Source organism: Prunus mume, linkage group LG6, assembly GCF_029339155.1.
Source record: "Prunus mume cultivar Tortuosa linkage group LG6, ASM2933915v1, whole genome shotgun sequence".
Lineage (NCBI taxonomy): Eukaryota > Viridiplantae > Streptophyta > Magnoliopsida > Rosales > Rosaceae > Prunus > Prunus mume.
Genome location: NC_142703.1, coordinates 15428115 through 15450532, shown reverse-complemented (window position 1 = coordinate 15450532; position 22418 = coordinate 15428115). Strand labels below are relative to the sequence as shown.

The window sequence follows — 22418 nt, the reverse complement described above, 5'->3', positions numbered from 1 at the left end:
GTGTATAACCACCAAAAAACCACCAAAAAATAGCGATCTCGATCTGAGTAGGGATGCTAAGTTCCCCCTTACACCTAAATCCCGCGGTAAGTGCCTCACAAATGGAAAAAATATAGAGAAAGAAAATCAAGTACAAAGACGGAGATGAAGATTGCTTTGTTCTCCGAACCAGGTTGGGTATAAGGGTGGGGGTTGAGGTACTCGTCCCAGTCCCCATGCCCCTCCCCATCTTCTCGTTTCTCACATGTAAGGGTGGGGGGTTTCATAATATATTATACGTTTCCAAAATATTATTTTTGAGTGATTTTGTCTTTCTTTTACTTTGAAATATAATTTATGCAATACATTTATACAGTATATTCAATATGGTGTTACATGAATTATTGAATGAAGTATCTACGCTAGTGGAACTCGATTCCCAGTGGGTAAACCAATAGAAAAATCTCCAACTAATAATAACTTGCTCAATATTCACTACTCATACATTCCCAATTTGCTAAAAAGATCCTCACCATGCATATTCATACAAGGAGAAAAGGGCAAATGCAAATACTACTGACATGTATACATACATCGCTATCAAGATCCGAACAGTTGTATTATACGATCAGAGAAAACTTAAAGCATCCGACGAATCTGAGAGAAGCTTGGTCTCTTAAGAGAGCATCAATATTATCTCTGCTGCAGCTTGCTTGAATATTTCATCTGCAGGAAATGTCTCCAGAAACTGATCGGGAGCTCCTCTTGCCTGCTAAAATAACACTACTGTTAGGTATAACTGAAAACATATATATAACTTTGCAATGAAACTTAGTATACTAAGCATTACAAATCGACTTGCTAGAAAATATATTTTCTAAACAAACTCAACAGTTCAAATATTGAATAAAATTCCATGGACAAAAACTGCTTTTCACCAGAATGCTTAAAACCTAGGAGGAGGGTAAAAGTTGAACTCTAGCTTTGAGTGTGTAGGTAAATGCTCTATCAATAGACCTATGAAACCCTCATAGTGCAATTATGGTTTCATTATGTTTTCGAAGTGTATAGTTAGCAAGAGCAACTTATTGGTTCCAACCCTAATTTAGGAGCAATTCTTTGTTTTGATAGTCGTACCATATCTATATTTAATACTATACTTAGGTCCATGACATATATATCAACTATGTTGTCTATCCATATTGTAGCCATGAATTGGCAATTAATGTAGAAGTGCGATGAGCACACCGTCGTGTTTCTCCTAATTTATAAGAAAACTTGCATATCCTAGTGGTATATACACTTACTAAATCTATCTCATGACTTGTCACGTGATGAGAGAGTCATGTGAGGAGAGAGGCATAGTCTGCCATATGTATATATATGAGGGCTACATGAAACACCATGGGATATTATGTAGTCAGTCACTAAAAGCACTTAGCTGGAACAAAGTCATGCAACATTTTCCAGCTAGCGCTTTAATTAAATTTCTAAAAAAATCTAGGTTCTGCATATTGACTCTAGAGTTACACAAAAGCTGCATCATAATGAGATAGAATTGAACAAAAACTTAAACTTACATGTGCTTGAATCATGTACATGCTGCGATTGCAGTCCGAGGAAACATGAGCCGACATCACACCAAGTTTATACTTCTCCAAGACGAAGCATATGGCGGAAAGGAGGCCAGCCTTCTTTGGACAGCACACACTAATTTGCGCTTCATCGCCGCAGATGTTCAAAACGACATTGGGTGTAGTCCATGTTTGAAAGTTCACAGGACCACAATGCGAGGTTAAGAGTAAATTCGAAGGGTTGATAGCCGCAGAGCCGTGATTAGCTAAGAATTCCTCTCTCGAGCCAAAGGCAACATTTTGCGGGGTGAGTATTGATGGATCGAAATTGATGGTTGTGGCACCTTGGAGCCTCTCTAGCTTTTGTTTTTGTAGCTTCTGGAGAGTCTGCTGTAGGGTTTTGATGTAGTTCACTGCCTCATCTACGATTGTGGATTTGTCAGCCTATAAGAACATTATAAATAATTAGAGATCTATGGTTGTTCAAATCATATGAAATTAGAGAATTGGTGCATCTATAGTATTCACATTGTTGCACTTCAATTCATACATGTCCAAACATTTAATTAATTAATTAGAATTGCATATTTAAGAACCTTCCTTTCTTTTGTCATTTGGTTACATCTTGGCATCTAAAGTTTTGAGCCATTGCTGAGAAACCCTTTCTGGAGAAAACCATTTTCTTTTTTGGAAGTTATTTCAAACGGATGGTTGAAAGAATTAATTTTTTCTTTCAGACCCATAAAACCAGTAATTAAAACATGTACAATTCTCCTCAAAAGCTATGAGATAAAGGAGAGAAAGGGAGAAATAAAAGAATGAGAAAAGAAATTCGACCAAACAAAAAAAGAATGAGAAAAGAAAGGAAGCTTTTCTCATTAACTGCCCATTATATGCAAAAAGGCTACCCATAGCTTTGATAGGAAAACGCAAATAGAAAGGCTCTCTTTTTCATAAAGACCAAAAGTTTCACTGCTTGTTTTCCTTTCTAAACACTTAAGAGAGAGAGAGAGAGAGAGAGAGAGAGATGCAAAATAAAATTAGACTCATTAATAACCTTTCAACTGTAAATGGTTATGGTTATTACCTTAGGAGGAAGCTGAGGAAGCAAAGCATGAAGATTAGCAAACATGTTCCTCATCTTCTTCCTCCTTTCTCTCTCTGTCCAAATATGCATCTCATGGTCATCTGACTCACCACCACCACCACCATCACCTGCACCAGTTGAACCTTTTCCTTTGTCAGCAGGACTAGTACTTCCTTTGATTATCCCATTCTTCCCCACACCTCCTCCTCCCCTCCGCTTCTTACCGGGTGCAGGCGGTACCTGATTATGACCTTCTGTACTAATTCCCATCACAGCTGTCTCCTCCTTGTTCCCCAAATTTTTATCTTCATCACCAGCACCAACTGAGTTGTCAGAATTATTTGACAAATTAGCCCATGACTGGTTTTCCCACAAAAAACCTTCTGAGAATCCTCCTGTTTCCCCTCCAGACATATCTTCACACACAGAGATATAGAGAGATAGAGAGAGATAGGGGTATGAGAAGCTATGGAAGAGGGAGAGGGGGTGAGGAAGCGTTTAAAAGGAGGCAAAGGAATAGGAGGGGTGTGTGTGTGTAAGAAAGAAAGCTGTTTTGGCTGGTAAGGAAGAGCCCAAAATACAATCATAAGGCCATGCCGTTACTATGCTTCAAAACAAAAAACGGATAGCTTTAGCTATGTGTTTTCAAGGGACCCACAAGGGTACTTGCCAGACCCCACCTGCCCGAAAACCACCTGATACACAAAACCAAATTACCATTCACTCTCAAATTTCTACAATTCCATTTCCTGGTTTGGAAAAGATACGTTCATCTCCCATCAAAACCTTTTCATATTAATGTTCTTTTAGAGTTCTTCAACAATACTGAGTTGGTATTGATATGGGTCTCTGAAACCACTTACCATTTTGCTTACATGCATACAGTTATGAATGCGCCGTTACAATTCTGCACTAGATATGGAGAATTAAGATGTGAATTTCTTGCACTTAATTACCTTAAAAAAAAAAATCATAAAAATAACGGTTTTACTACATCACCAATGTGGTTTACGTAGGAACCATTAACGGTAACTACGTGTCGTTTTGACGTGGTATAAGCCAATGTATCTGACATTGTCTCATAGTCTTAACTACGTATCGTTTCATTATTGTAGCCTCCCAACAACACTACTAGTGACCCCCTTGTACATACTGCTTGGCCTAGCAAATGACCTCAACTGGTGATTAAGTTCAACATTGTAATATGCCCAAACAATTTTCTGAAGCCAAGTTTAAGGAACTCAATCACCTTACAAATTACATCAAATTTTCTGTTTTCCTTTGTAAGAAAGCGCGTACTTGCCTACCTAAATTTATTTGGTCGGTTCTTGAGGCAAAACGCACACATAATGTAATTTGTTTAAGGAGTCTTGATGTTGCTCAAAAGAGTATACTTCCATAATTAATTGGAAAATATGCAAGCGTTACAGATGAATGTAATGATTGACTGCCAGATACCCCTTTTATTACCATTAAATCAGTCAATAACATTGAAAATGGCAAGAGTTAAATTAAATTTCCATGAGAAATATATGCAGTTTCTGTTAATAATTAACAAGGGGTCAATTAAATCATCATGTATGCATATCTAACCAAATAAGGTAAACCAATCTAGGCTGATTCAAAACAATCCAATCGAAGATGTGTTTTTGGACTTTAGAAAGATACAAGGTAAGAAACCCTAGACCCTAATGTGATATACAAGTTATAAGAAACCTAATTCACAAGAACCCTGCTAGAAGCCAGAAGTATGAGCTATTCTCAGATCTCAAGGTGTGTAGAGCACTGATTTCAGTGACAATGACCAACAAATAAAAAAACCTGTTTTTTTCTAAAAGAAAAAAGAAAAAGAAAAAAGAAATAGTGCTCAGTTGCTTAGGAAAACACGCAGAGAATGTCGTTTAGTGGTTTTTGGAATTTATAGGGCTCCAAAAACTCTAAAACTGAAAGACAATTGTGTTACTCACGCAACACGTAAACAACTAGAGTTGCATGCAGGCAACAGCCAGTGCATATGGTAGCTTCTTGATAATGATGATGCTGATAAAGTTAAAGGAAAAAAGTTGGACCCGTAATCATATCCATATTAGCCAGTAGAAAGAAGGTTACTGACTCAATGGCCTAGCTGGCTGGCTGATACATGGCCGTTATTCAGAAATTTAAACAGTATTTAAAATTTATCCCTCTTCACTCTTCACAAACAAGCATAAGAGCAGCAAAGAATCTACTAGTGTTCTTCTTAGTAAAGCTTCTAGGTTCAAGTCCTAACATTTGTGTAGCGTGTGTAAGTATATAGTATCGCTCTTCTCAATAGAAAAAGGTCCTAAAAAAACAAGCATAAGAGCAAAGAAGCAGAACTCATAAAAATGTATAATATTAAGCTTAATTTTTTGTTTTCTTTGTTCATTCCCATTTGTAACATTCATATATATATATATATATATATATTCCATATTTATACGATCAGATAAGCTTTGCAGAGTTTATATTATTTTCGTGTTTGATCATCTTGCATGGTTTGTACTTTTGTTACCCGCAAAGCTTCAGTGTAATTATGAAGTTTAGCAATATTGAAAGTATAGAGACATGGATATTGTTGTGCTAAATGACAAGTAATTTGATGCTTTCTGTGTATTTGTAATAACTTGGTGCAGAATGCAGATGGAAGTATTGAATGAAGAGATAAGTAAGGTTAAGGAGGGAGAGAGAATTATTAGACTTCTTTAATATGTTAAGGGTGTATTGATTTTTTTCCTATAGAAATGAGAGCTGAGGCCCTGAATGTATGACCATAACAAGTGAAATCATAAAGATTATGGATTGATATATAGTGCTTGTATGCCACCAGAACAAGGTGCTTGTAACTTTAGTGATTAAAAGTAATGTTTTATCCATACACCCAAGGTCTTAGGTTTAATTCCCCCTCCTCTTGTATTTAAAAAAAAGACAGACAGACAAACATTATAGTGATGGTTGCTGCTGAATGGTAAATTGACCGCAAAGCAATAAAGCTGCTAAACATCAGGTGGTGTTTTTAGCCTGCAAACCTCCTCATACTGAAGGGATAAAGTTGACTGTTTGATTGTCTCTCAGCTAACTTGGCGCGGGCCCCGGTGATTGAGGGTAAAGTGGGGCTTGTACTAGTGTGAATCTAATGCAAATGAAAAGGGAGTTGGTTTCGATTCTTTAGCTATTCATATCATTGGAGCCATATGCTCTTTCTAGGATCCTTAATAAACAATTTACACTAAAAAATTCAAATCCAAATCCCTCATTTTGTATAACCCATGTAGGTTATTATCTCCACGTTCAAGAAAGAGTCATTTAGATGGGATTTAGAACCTAAAAAGTTTCTTAAACCTCTGTTTTTTGTTTTGTTTTGTTTTTTTAATACAAGTGAAGGAAGATTCGAACACAAGACTTCAAGTGCAAGGGTAATTGCTCTTAACCTGCTTGAGCTACGGCCTCAAGAAACCTGCACGGTCATCACAGAAACTGTCCTCTGTGACTAATTCCATTTCACGCTCTCTCTTTCTTCCATTCTGAATTAATCCAAATCTCGCTGCAAAACCCAGCTGCATTCTCTTACTAGACAGCACAACTTCCCCTGTTGTTTTTGTTCTCATCCTGAATTGATCCAGTTATCAATGCAAACAAGGCCCCCACCTTCGAAAAAAGTCCATAATTTTTTAATGTAAATGTTTCCTTCTACACTATGACTTTTAAATCACCAAAGCAACATCATAGTTCCGATCCGACAAGTATTGTGGGCAACAGAAGTGAGCTAATGGCAAACACTGCAAGCATACGCTCAACACCCATGGGACTAAAATGACAAGAAATTAAATATCCGTTTAATCTAAGACTCAATGAAACAGCTAGAAAATGATAAAACCCATCTCTGAAACTCAAGTTCCACAAATGAGATCGGGACAACAATTTGATTAAACAAAACAAGAACAAAACTATAATGAAATCTGTGCATATGACAAGTAATAATGAAACAGTCCGATCTCCCAAACTCATAGCAAAGGCTTCTTAATGTCAGAAGTATTATTCCAATATATTCATTATTGTCATGGTGATTAAAACAAATAAATAAAAGGGATCCTTCAGTAGCCAATAAACAAATCCTTTTAGGACCGGCGCAGCAAAGTTTCTTTTTATTTTCTTTTTTCAGTCACGGCCGCTCTTTCCTCTTTTTATGAAACCATGCAGTCCATGCACAAATAAAACCAGTTTCAGTCGAGAAGGGAGGACTAGATTCTCCACCCAACTTTTGGGTTTAATGATACAGCAGCATGAAAATCAAATTTCAGGCTTGGACATCGATGGTTTTCCCTTCAAGTAAGCAACGCTGTCGTTTTACAAATCGGGCACAGATTCTTCTGCATTAGCCACTGCTTGATGCATTTGGTGTGGAAGTCATGCCCACAATCTAGTGTGCCAATATCATCCTCATCATTATATTCCTCCTGCCACGATAAGGGTTCAAACAAGGTAACAAGAACAAATAAATCAGCTGCATGAAGTACTTGAAAGCAACTAGCTGTGTTCTTGTGGGGATAGACATAGCCACATAGCTCATACCTGACAGACACAGCACGGTTCCATATCTGCTGAGGATTCTGCTGTTACCGAGAGAAATTTTCGCTGTTTCATTAACTTCACAATGGTCTCCTCACTCAGTCCAGTGCTAACGTCTCCTATACGTTCCTCCAGTGCCAACAGTTCCTATTGTCCAACAGTATGGTTATGGGAACAATTTTGAAGCAAAAACCTATGAGAAAATACTTGCCCTCACTTGCCCCCATTTTACCTCGTAAGACATGTTATCAACATCAAGGCGCATGTCTCTGTGCCTGTCGTGCATCTCAGCCATGCCATGATATATGAATGGGTCAAAGAGCATATAATCCTGACATCACATACGAAGCTTGATTGTCAACATATACAATCTGTTGTATATAGCAATAAGCTAAGCGTTCTTCCCCTCGCTAAACATATACAATCATAGACAAACCCATTTGCTTGCAGCTTAATTATGCTCCCCCCTAATAATTGTTAGTTTCACAAACTATTTTTCCACAACCGTATAATTTCTTCCCACAAGCCATTTTCTCCCACACCATCAAATTATAATCTATATCATGGAGATTAAAGATAATTGATTATACAAATATTTTATCCACTTATTCAAAAGAAAATCCTATATAATGCCCATGCACAAAGAACAATGTCCAATGCTGCACAAAAAATGGTGGAAAAACCATACTTCTGCTACTTTTTTTTTCATAGGACATAGTTCTCCATTGGTTAGCATGTTCACCTGGTAAAGCATGCAGATCTATTGCCAGAAGGCAAAAGAAAATAAACTAAACAGCTTCACATAGCATTAGAAAGTTGTTAGCTATATATAGTTGTACTAAAATCATTTTGGCGGGTTTTCTCCATGTCACAGCCAGTACACCATTATTTAAGCTGGTATATACACCGTAGCAGTTAAAAACAGATTCCTAAACCTGTTCATAGATACGGTCTCATTATACAGAAATAGCTATGGCAAATTAAGCTGGAAGATATTACCACAGCTTTTTTTCCACAAGAAGACAGAATCAGATGTAATGCAATATACCTAAAAAATTTGACGGCCTAGGAGCCACTAATTATTGCAATTGCAAATAACTAAATTCCAATAGCACAAACAAAGCTCACTGTTTAGTGCTATGGCACTTCAATGTACACATGGATAAAAAATCTAATGTTAAATTAATCAAAGCATAGGCAGCACAAAAAACCTGAATCTAAGACATCTAACCTTCTACCTTCATATTTTTGAACTCCTCAAAAGACAATGACTATCGGCCTAAGCCAGCTACCAAAACTACCTTAGCAGTTGCAATAGAACATATAGAATTCCTAGTGAATCAAACAGAAATTGATGTAGAGGTCAATAGCAAACCTCGGCTCGTAAGTTCTCACCCCTGCGCATAGCATTCAGAACTTGACGAATCTGGTACACACAGTAAATTATAATTGTTACTTCCAGAGGGAATGGTTCTTGCAAAAATTAGTGGATATACAAAAACAGAAGTTGAAAGCATTAATGCCATCATCTCTCTAATCAGAGGCAAGAATTTTAACCCTGTATCCAACCATAAAACCGATCCTTAACAAACAAAATGTCTTAAATACGAATATAACAAATATCAAAATGGTAAAGAACAGCTTAATTTTGCTAGTCAGAGGTCAAAGATAAATACAATCTACGGTAAGGCAGTAGTACAATGCAGAATTAGCTCCCTAAGAACATACAAAATAATTTTAACCTCTAATTTAACAAATCAACCACCCACCCTATGAACAGTTTTCCAACCCCTTATTTTTTTTTCTTGATAAGCAGATTATGACGCTGGCCTCTTCTCCTAATGCTGCCCTTTAAAGTAATTTTGTGCAAGGGTAAATTTGTAATAAAAATTTATTTAAAATGGGGTGGGTAATGGGAGGTGGAAATAGCACAACTCAAAAGAAAAAGGAATGCAAACTCAATTCTGAAAATGGCATACCCTTGTTATACAGACTATAAAGAATATATGAGAGTAAACTCGAAAAACAGGACAAAGAAATATAGAGCACAACCTCAGATATGAGTCGGCGCCTCCCTTCAATGTCAGCTGCTAATGCCCGTAGTGAATGGGGCATATTAAGAACATCATCACCCTGCCGGTCCACCGAGAACACTGACCTAGGATATGGTAGATGACGACCCTGGTTATTAGATCCAGAAGAACTTCCTGAATCCTGAGAGGAAGCAGAAGGTCTTGGAGGTACTGGGTTATAATGACTATGACCTCCAGGTTGAGAATCAGAAGATGGAAACAAAGACCAAGGAGAAAATTCTGTTACTCTTTGATGATTTTCGGTTGGAGGGTTGTTGAGAGGGATCCATGCAGTATTAGGCAAAGAACGAATGCCAGAACTAGAGCCAATTCTTGAAGAGGAAGGCGCACCTACAGAAGTGCTTGTGTCTCCAGGGGCCAAACTCCAACCTGTTGGATCCTGTGCTGAATTTCTCATATCAGTGGCAGTTGCAAATGTGGAATGCTCCACATTGTTTCTGGGAATGCTTCTTAAGTTTGCTTCTTCTCTTAGCTCAGCACCTCTATATCCAGACATAAGAGAACTTGATAAGCTGCCCACTCTTGAACTGGAAGCACCATTCCAAGGTAAAGGAAGCAGGTTTCCAGATGAACCGCTCATATGCATAGCAGGAAACTGGCTTTGGGGACCACCCGAATTTGTTGCAGCTACAGTTGTTGATCTCCCTTGTGATGATAAATTAGACGGTGCAGATTCTTGCTGAGGCCCAGTACAAACCCCCCTAGCAAAAAATTGTCTCAGTGGGCTTTCTGCATTGCCCGTAATACCTAATGAAGGAAAGGTATCAGATGCTCCAAGTCTCAAACCAACCCTCGATCTTGAGTTCTGCTGTTCTGAAGGACTAGCGCTAGGGGAATTACGCAAGGGTGTAGATAAACTTAAATTACTAGAAGGATTATAACGAGCAGGACCAGTATTCCAAGCACCATTTTCAGCTTGTGGAAAGGAGCTAGAACTCCCACCAGGATAAGCCTGGCCAGAAGTACCCTCAAGGGCCTTTCGCTTGCAGGATGAACCCCAATTTCCGAAAGAAGAGCCTGGATTACCATCACTTTCCCCAACCACATAATCAGAGCTTCCTGATGAAGTCCCAACAATATCAGGTGAACCACTTCCAGAAGATGTCTGTTCTGTTTCTAATCCACTTGACTTGTAGAGATTAGGTTCTGCATTAGCTTCCATACCATGCTCACAATTACCGCTACTTCCCACATATCCAGCATTTAGATCTGCATTTTGAGGGATATAATTAGAGCTAGAACCCTGAGAAAAAGAAGGCCCACCTTGAATCTGATTGCCACTGATAGCTCGCCCAGGGAAAAGGATATTATTTTGTTCAACTCGTCTTTCTTCTGAATTTTGACCAATCAAAGGACAAGCACTACATGAAGATGACCAACCTTGTTCCATTTTCATCCCATCATCATCAACTGGGTTTTCCAGATTCAATCTAGAGCTAGGTCCACCTGAACCAGTCAAGGTCTGGGAGTCATGACTAGTGGCATTTAAACATGTCATCTCACCAGACGTCACCATAAAACTTGACAACCGGGTTTCTACAGGATTTAGCATATTATTCAGAGAAGTCTGCTGACTCATACCAGTGCTGTTGGAAATGGATCCCAGCCCAACTTCTGTTATTTCTGGGAAAGTATCAATACTACTCCCTTGACCTTGCATTAGGCTCACCAAATAAACCTTGTAAAGTGCAGATGACACTATATTTACAGTGGTTTGGATTAAACACTTCTTCGGAAGATCTGGAATATGTGCACAGCAGTATAAAGGATAAATCTCAACTCAATACTGGTACCTTGAAAGTAACAGGTACACAATTGCAAAAAAAAATTCCAAATTCAAATAAAAATAATAAAGGGACAAAACAGGAGTTAGAAGAGAGGGGGGAGGGGGCGGTGAGAGAGAGAGAGAGAGAGAGAGAGAGAGAGAGAGAGAGAGAGAGAGAAGATAAAATCTGAATGTGAATTCTTGCAACATTGGATATCTACTTACTAACGGAGATTGGATGATATAGAATAAATTTCTTGCATTATGTACATGTCTTCAACTGAAAACCCTGACCCTGAAAATTGATTCAAAGAAAAAACATATGAAGGAAAAAATTAGAAAGTGCATGAAACATTAATACTAAAATAAGTGACAGGCACATTTGACAAGCTGACGACTAGCAGATCAGTTAAAGCTGAATTGGCCTCAAATAAACTAACAAAAGGTAAAACTACATAATTAAACAGTCAGAGGAGTTTAACAAAGGAGGGGAAGAAAAAAAAAGTGATGTAGGACAAATTGAGAATAGACAGAACTAAGAGAACAAAGAACTGATTCTCAATCAATAAATCTTAATCAATTTCAATTATGTGACAGAGTTAGATCACCCCCTCTTACAAAATAGCCTCTTTACATAGGCAACCCCATAAGAATAAATGCCTAAACTATCCTAATATAACTAGGCCCTAAATAATTATAAGTAAAACCAATTAACCTGTACAATTCTCTCCTTGTTAGAGAGAAGTTGGACTCAAACTTATTCAGACAGATTTAGTTAGTGGAAAGAACCGATCAAGATAGGTCAGAACCTGGCTGAACTCAAGAAAACTAAGTCACACTCAAATTTAATTTGGTCATACTCTGGTGAAGCTGGTCACTCAATTACAACTTGGGGGGGAATCCCGCAAGATGAATTAACCCCCTAAATGTGATAAACAGAAACTAAATAAAATGAACTTAATTTCTAAACACTACTGCTTATACCTAAAGAAAACACAAATTTACTTCCATTATCATTAAAGTCACTTAGACCATTTTGATCTAAGATTACCAGGAGAGTTTCATAACACTGAGCACCCCTTTCACACTCTCAATTTCGTTCCTACATTCAAATTCCATCTCAATTCAACTCTTCTGAGCAATTTCTATTGTGGACATATATGTCAAATTATGTAATGACTATTATTAACTTCTGTCTTGGCTATGTTGCAGTGAAAATTTTCTGTATAAGTTACTTACTGGAAACAGTGCAGCCTATGAATCTAAGTGGTGCACACAACCTAAAGAACAATGGTCACTGCTACAAACGTCCATTGATTTGTCAGTGATTCTAGGGGGATTGCAAATACCCAACAGAATGTTGTAACAACAACTTTAGAAAAAAAAACAAAAACAAAATGAGAGGCAATTTGCTAGCCCAAATGAGATGCAGAATTATAAAGGGCTAAGCTTTAGCAACTAAAGATGTACCGAGGAAAATCACCACAGGAACAAGAATGCAACATCAAGTGCTATTATAGCCCTCAATCAAATGTTGATAGTCTAACCTTTTCAAAAGATAAAAGAACAGAGAAAAACTACAAAATGATAAATCGAGCAACAATGCAAGCAGGACTAAACATCTGCAATAGTAATGCTTCCCATGCACAACCTACAACCCATGATATGGGTAGGAGAGTAAATGATAAGCTCATAAAACGCAACAAAAGAAAAATGAAAATGCGAAACTTGGGAAAAATACCCAAGCCAATTCCTTGAACTGGGCTTAATTCTGAAAATACCCAACTGAGGATCTTTGCAATGTTTGCCAAAAACCAACCAAATTCATTTCTTTTTAAATGATTCGATAGCAAAATGACCCAACCCAGGAAAAGAAACTAAAAAGAAACCAAACCCAGAAAGAACAACCGCCTAGGGAGAAAAAAACATATAGTATTAAAGAAAAGAAAGCAGGGTCCTTTGGGTCGGCTCCGATCGCTCTAATTCTTATCAAATTGGCATGAAATGAAAACCACAAAAAAGAGGGAATAAAACTGAAAATGGAAGATGACAATACAAGAAATGATAGTCAAAACCCAGAGAGAAATACCAGAGAAGACATTGAGAAGGAGGATGAGATCACAGATGAAACGGCAGGGATCAAATGGTGAGAAAACGCTTCCCACTCGGTCTCTCTCTCTCTGTCTCTGAGTCTGATTTTTCTTCTTCCTTCAGTTACTACTTCTCATCTTTATGTATAATATAATAATAATTTACTGCTGCGAAAGAGATAACCCGCAATACGACAAAGCCCAACTGAGCAATGGATGAGAGAGAGAGAAGCTGATGAGAACATAAACACGAGAGAGAGAGAGAGAGAGAGAGAGAGAGCAATGTTAATGTAAATGTTGAATGTTGATGATGGTTTGAGATTTTTGCTGAGGTGGGTGGGTCATGGGTGGGGCTGGGTTTGGGTCCGAGTACTCACAGCCAATTCGATGTCCACATAGCTTGCATGCACTCGTTCTGGGTCCTACATCAGCTAATAATATTATTAATATATAATTATAAATTGTTTAATTTAATTTAATATTGTAATTTTTTGTGTGCACTGCAGGAGGTGGCGTGCTCCTTTGTGGCAAGGGTGTGGTGAGCTGAGCTCCCCTCTCGTTATACGGTCAGTCGTCTCCACGTCCTGTCACGCTTTAATTTAGAGTGACAGTACTGCAAGATTTGTTCACTTTTCTGCTCTCTGCTTCTTTCGGATTTTATTTTTTTTCCTTGTTTGCTTGCAATGCTATTGGGTTGTATTGGGCTTATTAAAGAGCTGGTGACCCAGGATTTCCGGTGGGCTTCAACCTCACCCAAACTTGTTAGCAGGCCCATTTTACCTAAACTTTCAATTGTTTCCAATCTCAAAAATCGGGTATAGCCGCGCGGCTAGACTATTTTAAAAAAAAAATTAAAACAACCCGAGTATTGCCGCGTGATCACCTAATCACTAAGTAAAAGGACCCTCCTAGTTGCATTAGTTTATACTTTATACATATTAATTTGCTAGTTTCAACATATTCAAAGTAGATATTGAAGAGAGAGAGAGAGAGAGAGAGAGAGAGATCTCAAAGTAAATCAATATAAGAGTTCAATTTTATTTTTTTTAGTGTGAAAATTTTACAATAAATCAATAGAGACTCTGTAATAGTTTAATAATAATGAATAATGTTTTAAACCACTCTTATTGATAAACAAAAATCGAGAAAAAAAAATTTAAAAGAAAAAAAAATCCCAGTATACTATTTTGTATTTCTTCTCTCACGTGCCCCAAAAGAAGCTTCCAAGAGGCCAGGTGGTGTGGCTTTTGTATTTCGTCTCCCAGAGATTCAATCCCACGATTCCCAAGAACATCAAAATCAAAAGCCCATGAGCAAATGGAATCGTCCACACTTCTAGCTTTACTCTCCTCCATCTCCCAACTCATCCTCCTCCTCCTCCTTTCTCCCAATTCCACCAATTCCTCCAGTTCCTGCGCAAATGTTTTCCCAATCGCCCACAGCTTCCTCTCTTCCCACGAAATGGCCGCCACCCTTTCCCTCCTCACCCTTTCCAGGAAACGAAAGCGAACCCATTTCTCAGAACGAGATTCTGAGCCCACTGACCATGACAAGGACCAAGAACTCGGTGGCGGCGACTCGGTCCAACTGGGTTTGACTCGGAGTCCCGACTCGTTCAGAAACTCCTTCAGAATGACCTACTCTACCTTCGAATGGCTCTGTGGTTTACTCGAGCCGCTGCTCGAGTGTCGTGACCCAGTTGGGTTGCCGCTCAATCTCTCTGCCGAGCTTCGTCTCGGTATCGGCCTGTTTCGGCTGTCCACCGGTTCCAGCTACCCCGAAATCTCGAAGCAATTCGGGGTTTCGGAGCCCGTGGCAAGGTTCTGTGCCAAGCAATTGTGCCGAGTTCTTTGCACCAATTACCGTTTCTGGATTGAATTTCCCAACCCAAATGAGCTTGCCTCTGTATCGGCGGCTTTCGGAAGCCAAACTGGGTTGCCCAATTGCTGTGGTGTGATTGATTGTACAAGGTTTAAGACTCTTAAAAATGGCGGCTTTCACGAGGAGAGCATTGCTGCCCAAATCATGGTCGATTCTTCGTCGCGAATTCTCAGCATTGTTGCCGGGTTTCGTGGCAACAAGGGTGATTCAAGAGTATTAAAGTCGTCAACTTTGTACAAGGATATTGAAGCAGGGAGGTTATTGAATTCTCCTCCAGTTAATGTAGACGGGGTGGCTGTAAATCAGTACTTAATTGGAGATGAAGGGTACCCTTTGCTTCCTTGGCTTATGGTCCCTTTTGTTGATGCTGCGAAGGGCTCAAGTGAAGAGCATTTCAATGCAGCACACAATCTGATGCGCCTTTCGGCGCTTAGGACCATTGTTAGTTTGAAGAGTTGGGGTATTTTGAGCCGGCCAATACAAGAGGAGTTCAAGATGGCAGTTGCTTATATTGGTGCTTGTTCTATACTGCATAATGGTTTGCTAAGGAGGGAGGACTTTTCTGCTATGTGTGATGTGGATGATTACTCTTTGTATGATCAGAGCTCTCAGTATTATAGGGATACTAGTTTGGTGGAGAATTCAATTGAGAGGAAGGCTTCGGTAATACGAACTGCATTGGCTGCAAAAGCAAAAGAGTTTCAAAACGCACAAGTTTGAAGCAATATTAGTTCTTTGGTCCAATTGCAATCCACCTAGGATATTGGTTCAGTAGAGGGAGCAACCTAGAACAATTTTGTTTTAACAGGTAATCTCAGATTCTTTCTTGTTCAGGATTAAATACTGTTGATGCAATCTACTCTGGTGTTTCTTTTCTATTCTTTATTTATTTTGGAGTAGAAATTGCTTTTGCAATAATTTTTTGCCAATTTATTTTTGAAGATGTACTCATGTTCAGCATCTTCTACAATAATCAAAGTGCAAAGATTTCCTGTTGTGAATGTGGATACTATTAATTGCGCATTGTTATCCATTTCTTGATATAGGCTTAATCTTTCTGTTATTAAAAATTAAAATAGTTTCTCTGTGATCTATTAGAATCCCATCACAGGAAGCCTTAAGTTCAAGAAAAATTCCTCAATCTTTATTGAAAGCAATAACAAGAATCAGAAAGGGTTTGAATACAAGCTTGTTAGCACAGAAACTAATCAAGTAACAATCTGACTTCCCTTAACTAATCCTGCCCACACCGAAAACACCATATCTGAAACTACACATTATAGCATCTGACAGTAAGCCAATGTAGTTGACTATTCTGCATTATAATTGACCATTCATTTGAGAAATTTAGTTGGCTCCTCATCAAATTAGTCAACTGTTCTTCAGTTTGATCTTCAACATCCTTCTCACCTCTTCCTTATATAGCTTAGCATTTGCACAACAAACTAGCCACAACTGTTGCACAGCTCAGTATCAATAGAAGCAGCAGCTTCATCTTGCCAAATCTTCAGGATAGCTATTTTCTTCAGCTAATTGGTAGCTGGGGTTTGGCAAGTTACCTGCCGTTCCACACAATCCCTGTCCTCTAGGTGGTAATCAAAAACCAACCTTCCTAAGTTGCATTTTTTGGAATTAATTAAGACCACTGAAGTAGTGGTGCTTGGGTTACTGCTTAACTAGTATGCAAGCTAGTGCAGCAACTGCCTCAACAACAATCTGACCTTTCGTAGTTTAGGTAATGGTTTACATATCTCCCAATGTGCTTCTTAAGCTGGGATACATGGACCACGGGGTGAATTTTTGAATCATGATGTAAAATTTATAAACCACTGAACCAACCTTGGCTTCCACTGGAAAGGGCCCAAAATACTTAGCAGCTATCTTCAATTTTTTTCTAATGTTAATAAAAGTCTGTTGATATGGTTGGATTGATAGATAGACTAGATCTCCCACTTCAGATGATCTTACACTTTGAGTTTTGTCTGCAAATTGTCTCATTATGTTCTCGGCTTGAGCAAATTCTCGCTGCAGCAACTTGTGCTTGTCTTTCTAGTTTCTATAGGGTGGTGACATGAGGACAATATCAATATCTTTTTACTCACTTTGAGGTCTTTCTCTGTCATGCGTCTTAGATATGTTTCAAAACAGCTTGTAACTCTTTTAGTATGTCGATCAGTTTGTGGATGATAGGCAGTGCTCATATGCAGGCTCAGTTCCGAATAATAGATAGTGATAAGTTATTAAATCTTCCCATTTGTTTGATAGCTTTAGAAGACTTTGTCAAGTCACAAATAGATGGTCTTCCATGCTCAATATTATGAGCTAGAAATAGATGCGTCAAATATTGTAGAAGGATGACTTAGAGCCAAAAAGTGGCTATATTTAGTAAACCTGGCTGTTACCACCAAGTTAAATCCTTTCCTTCTGACTTGAGCAATCCTTTCATTAAAATCCATGGACATGTAACTTCAAGCTTAATTGTGAAAATATTGAAGTTATACTGCAGGTAATGAACTATCTAGACCATCCTTGTGGCTTGTAATTACTCTTTTAAGCCAGTTTGGAACCCCTTCTCTCTACTCCCTTCTTATGTTATGTTTCGTAATCCATACCGAGAAGCTTGGTTAACCATTTCTGCTGCAACAAGGTAAACCCTTTGCTCCGAAAAAGTATTTAAGGCTTCGATGATCAATTAAGTTGTAATGACGTATTGGCTTCGATAATGGCTGACAGCCCCGTATTCCTAGACCGTAGTGGTTTGCTAACAAAGGAATTGGCCTTGCCTCCTTACATAACTGCTCCAAGACCTTGGTTGCACAGATCATGGCCTTTTTCAATAGTTGAAAGGCAAGGCTGTAGAATTCAGAACTGACAGCACATTTAGATTACGACCTCATACTAGAAAGAAAAACAAACGGTTATTACGTACTGCATATACTATATAATTATGCAAAAAGAGAGATGTCCTGAAATTTTAACGAAAAGCCAGCCAGCGGGGTTGGTGAACCTTAGAGCATCTCCAACCGATGTGTTAAAAGTGTCACATAGACATTTAACGACTATAAATAACATCTCACATTACTCCAACCAATGTGTCAAAGCCGATGTGGAATGAAGGATGGAGGTTGAGATGTTATTTTTGACATCTCAAAAGAAAGATGTCAAATGAATATTTTATTATTATTTCTTTTCTTTTCTTTTTAATTAAAAATAAATCAACATTAAAAATGTAATAAAACAATAATTTAATTTGACATATCATGTGGAGTGTAAAGCTGTGTAAGATGTCAAATTGCTACATCATCCATCAAATTTAAATTTGATGTTTGGTATTTGACATCTCCCTTGGAGATGCTCATACTAGTCTCATTATGGGGATCAAGCTTCATAAGATAAGGGCAAAATGGCGTTCTCTGTCTGCCAAGTGTTTGATAAGCAAAGGAACACCCCACCTCACCTACCAACTGAACTTTTCATTATGTTTACATAATAAAAGTATTAACAACATCAACAATGATGTTCTCTATTTCTTAACTAAAATTTAGCTAAAAATATAAGAAAGCTATTTTAGGAGCTCTCTAAAATATTTCAACTCCAACCATACTCCCTAATTTGGAGAGTCATAAATGCTATAACTCTTTTTTGATTGGTCCATCTCTATTAAAAAAATAAAATAAAAAATAGTTAGCATTAAATAACGGTTTGAAATACTCATTAAATAAAGCAACATAAAATTATAGGGAGTCACTAGGAGTTTTTTTTCTCTCCTTAGATTTAGAAGCTCCTAGATGACTCCTTATTTTAGGAGGTGGATAAGGAGCATGGTTGAAGTTGTATTTTTATGATTCCTCTCTAAAATTTGTCTAAGGAAGTGGTTTAGGGATCTAATTGTAGATGCTTTAAGGATAGATGAGGATTATTAAAGTACATTTATAGGATAAATGCTAAGAACAGTTGTTTATGAGGAAAAAAAAATACAAAAAAATTCTAAAGGCCATCGTTTAATAGGAGAAATTCCAAGGGCATGCGTCTATGAGGAGAAATACTAAGGTAATTGTTTACGTGTGGGTGGGCGACTAATCCAAACACAGCTATTTCGTAATAGTAGATTTTGTTGTTAAAAGAAAGGAAAAAAAGAAGAGGATTTTAATAATAAGATCCAAACAACAACTCATTTTAGCAAAAAGGAGGCTTAACTTAAGAGAGAGAGAGAGAGAGAGAGAGGAGGTGGTCTACCTACCGCAACGCCTAAAATGCCAAGTTCATCGCACTCTTACCAACTTATTTTCCACTTAAAAAGAGGAAGTGGATCCCACCTAGCCATGTGATTACATTAACTTTAATGAAATTAGCATTATCAAATTCATTAGCTAGCAAAGCTAAGTATAATTATAACCCAAAACTATAAGTTACAACAGTGTCAACCCAGCAAAAATAATACAAACTAGTGTTATCCACACAGGGACAACACTCCATGCAAATTGAATGTATTTACTATAAAAATCCAAACAAATTTCATATTTATTTCATATATGCACTTATTTCGAATATAATTTCTTCTTAATAATATATCACCGTGATAATTAAATTTCTTTCGTAATTAAAATTTGAGAGAAATCTATCCTCAAATAATAAGTTTCGGTTTAATAGGAGTACTTTTTTCAATGTTGAAAAAGATTGTAACTTGGAATTCACGCTTTTCTTATTATTTCCATAAATTAGAAAGTTTTAGCTGAAATTCCATCAACATCTAAGTAAACTCCCGTGAAGGAAAGAGAATGATGACGTGATAAATACACAAAATGGTGTCACCAAGAAACCAACCACAACTTTGACCAAACAAAAAAAGAGCCAACCAGAACGCCACAAGTCTACAACCAATCATACCATTAGCCACATGAGGAGATATTATAAAATGGTATCGTATCACCACGCCAGCTGGTGATATCCTTATTCATATTTTGCCATGTAAAAAAATAAAAAAATAAACATTTTATCCAATTGGATTTAAAAGTTTATCTTTACCTTTTCAAAAAAAAATTTAAAAAAAAAAGCAGCCCCAACCCTTCCTTGCTGACAAGTTCCCCACTCCCACGAGAAATTATAAAATGGTACTGTATTACCATATCAGCTGATACACATCTATTCAAAATTTGCCATTAGTGGGTCACACCTCCAAAGTACGAGTCTCATTCGTCTCACAGAACCCTCTCATCACAGTTTCACCAACCCCGGACCGGATTTGCTGGTCGGTTCAACCAACCATCTGGTTCGAACCGGATACTTCATTCCATATATACCTTGTTCTTTCCTCTCTTCTAAATTCAGGTTCATCTGCCTGTATCCATTTAATCATTTTAAGCCAAGAAAACTGCAGAAATCCAAAGCCCGCAAAGCAACAGAAAAACAAAGCTAGCAATGGCAACCAATGGAGAAAACCAGCAAAACCAGGCAGGGAGGCACCAAGAGGTTGGCCACAAGAGCCTCCTTCAAAGTGATGCACTTTACCAGGTAACCAAGCACATATATACAATCAAAGCCATGAATTTTCAAAATCTCCAACAACACAAAAAAAGATTTTAGAAAATTGGATGGTGATTAAGCTTAAAGCTCATGTTTTTCTTTTTGGGTTTTCGATTTTATTTTGTGTAGTATATATTGGAGACAAGTGTGTACCCAAGAGAGCCTGAATCCATGAAGGAGCTCAGAGAAGTGACTGCAAAGCACCCATGGTTTGTTCTGATTTCATCACCCAGATTGAAATTCATCAATTTTGGAAATAACCCTTTTGTTAATTTCTTATTTGAGATTGGTTGGTTGGCTGATTTGGATTTGAAATAAATATAGGAACATCATGACCACATCAGCTGATGAAGGCCAGTTCTTGAACATGCTTCTCAAGCTCATCAATGCCAAGAACACCATGGAGATTGGGGTCTTCACTGGCTACTCCCTCCTTGCCACAGCCCTTGCCATTCCTGATGATGGAAAGGTCGACTATCAATCCCTCAACTTCAATCAAAAACACCTCCCAAAAAAAAAAATTTTAAATTATTGTTTTGTATATTAATTTGGGAACTTTGTCACAGATCTTGGCCATGGACATAAATAGGGAAAACTATGATTTGGGTCGTCCAATTATAGAAAAAGCCGGCGTTGCCCACAAGATTGACTTCAGAGAAGGCCCTGCACTCCCCGTTCTCGACCAACTGATCGAAGATGTAAGTTTATGTGCAGTCTTACATGTTATGTTATGTCATGTTCGCAGTCTAACATGTAACATTTCGGTTGATTCATGGTACAGTACATAATACTGAAAAGCTATTGATGTTCTGTGCAGGAGAAGAATCATGGGTCATATGATTTCATCTTCGTGGACGCAGACAAGGACAACTACATCAACTACCACAAGAGGCTAATTGATCTGGTGAAGGTTGGGGGTTTGATCGGCTACGACAACACCCTATGGAATGGCTCCGTGGTCGCGCCCCCTGATGCCCCGCTCCGCAAGTACGTTAGGTACTACAGGGACTTCGTGCTGGAGCTCAACAAGGCTCTCGCTGCTGACCCCAGAATTGAGATCTGTATGCTTCCAGTTGGCGATGGCATCACTCTCTGCCGTCGGATCAAATGAGCAACCCAATTGACCTTATCACATTTCCTTGATGAAGCAAAGCAAATGGGTGTTTCTTTTCTTTTTCTTTATTCTCTGTGTATTTGTATTTGGATGGGTCGTGAATGTTGATGGTGAAGGATTAAAAGGCTAATCCCATATTAAAATGTGCTGATTAAATTTGATGCCATAATTATAATAAACCAAAAAAAAAAGGTTTCGTTTTTTCTTTAACTCGTTATTTGTTTTTGCGTAATTTCTGGGTGAAATTGTCTTTCGATGTATCACCAACTCTTTGTTCGTTTTCTACATCAAGAGTTGAACTTAGAACCTACCTTTGAACTTACCTCTTACCAGCTGAAATCAAATGAAAATCCCAACTCGTGCAAGAGTTGTTTCTACGTTATTTCAATAAAAATAAATAAATAGATAAGAAATTGATGGTTATGAGTGCAACACCCTAGTTTAGTATTGGTAAGAAAATGACGTTTTTGTTATTCAATTTTGTGTATACTTAGTCAATTGACGTTGAATGCGGTGAAGATTCGTTCATCACAATAAATTGAACAAGAAATGTGCACACTGTCGGTCTTAGCAAGTCCAACCTAAAAATTTATACATTTAATATAAACTCAAGGTATGGTGGTGATCATGACCTTATAATCAATTGATGTTATCATGGTGGCCATCGACCATCCCAACAAGCAACAACCCATTTGTTGCGCCTCTTTCTTTGTTGTCATATATTT

At 37.9% G+C, this 22418-nt stretch overlaps 3 protein-coding genes across 4 annotated transcripts; 1 reads left to right on the top strand and 2 right to left on the bottom strand.

The window, feature by feature from the left end:
* Positions 1–655: 655 nt before the first annotated feature.
* LOC103335259 (transcription factor bHLH95) lies at positions 656–3054 on the bottom strand. The gene is made up of 3 exons (XM_089055083.1): positions 2641–3054; positions 1560–1997; positions 656–751 (listed from the first exon to the last, which is right to left on the bottom strand). Exons 1-3 carry the CDS (start codon positions 3052–3054, stop codon positions 656–658), a joined length of 948 nt encoding a protein of 315 aa, XP_088911209.1.
* Positions 3055–6579: 3525 nt separating this feature from the next.
* On the bottom strand, positions 6580–13471 carry MBR2 (RING/U-box superfamily protein). Of its 2 annotated transcripts, none has more exons than XM_089055288.1 (7): positions 13175–13471; positions 11311–11380; positions 9280–11060; positions 8603–8653; positions 7460–7558; positions 7231–7374; positions 6580–7115 (listed from the first exon to the last, which is right to left on the bottom strand). In XM_089055288.1, exons 3-7 carry the CDS (start codon positions 10978–10980, stop codon positions 6984–6986), a joined length of 2127 nt encoding a protein of 708 aa, XP_088911414.1. In that variant the 5' UTR covers positions 10981–11060; positions 11311–11380; positions 13175–13471; the 3' UTR covers positions 6580–6983. The 2 variants fall into 2 exon arrangements, with proteins under 2 accessions (XP_088911414.1, XP_088911415.1); XM_089055289.1 differs by having other exon boundaries at positions 9280–11113; positions 13175–13455.
* Positions 13472–20384: 6913 nt separating this feature from the next.
* On the top strand, positions 20385–21817 carry CCOAOMT1 (S-adenosyl-L-methionine-dependent methyltransferases superfamily protein; the record flags this gene model as incomplete). The annotated part of the gene is given in 5 exon segments (NM_001326509.1): positions 20385–20567; positions 20709–20788; positions 20904–21048; positions 21146–21277; positions 21397–21817. Coding segments are annotated over 5 exon segments (744 nt in total). The 3' UTR covers positions 21691–21817.
* Positions 21818–22418: the final 601 nt, after the last annotated feature.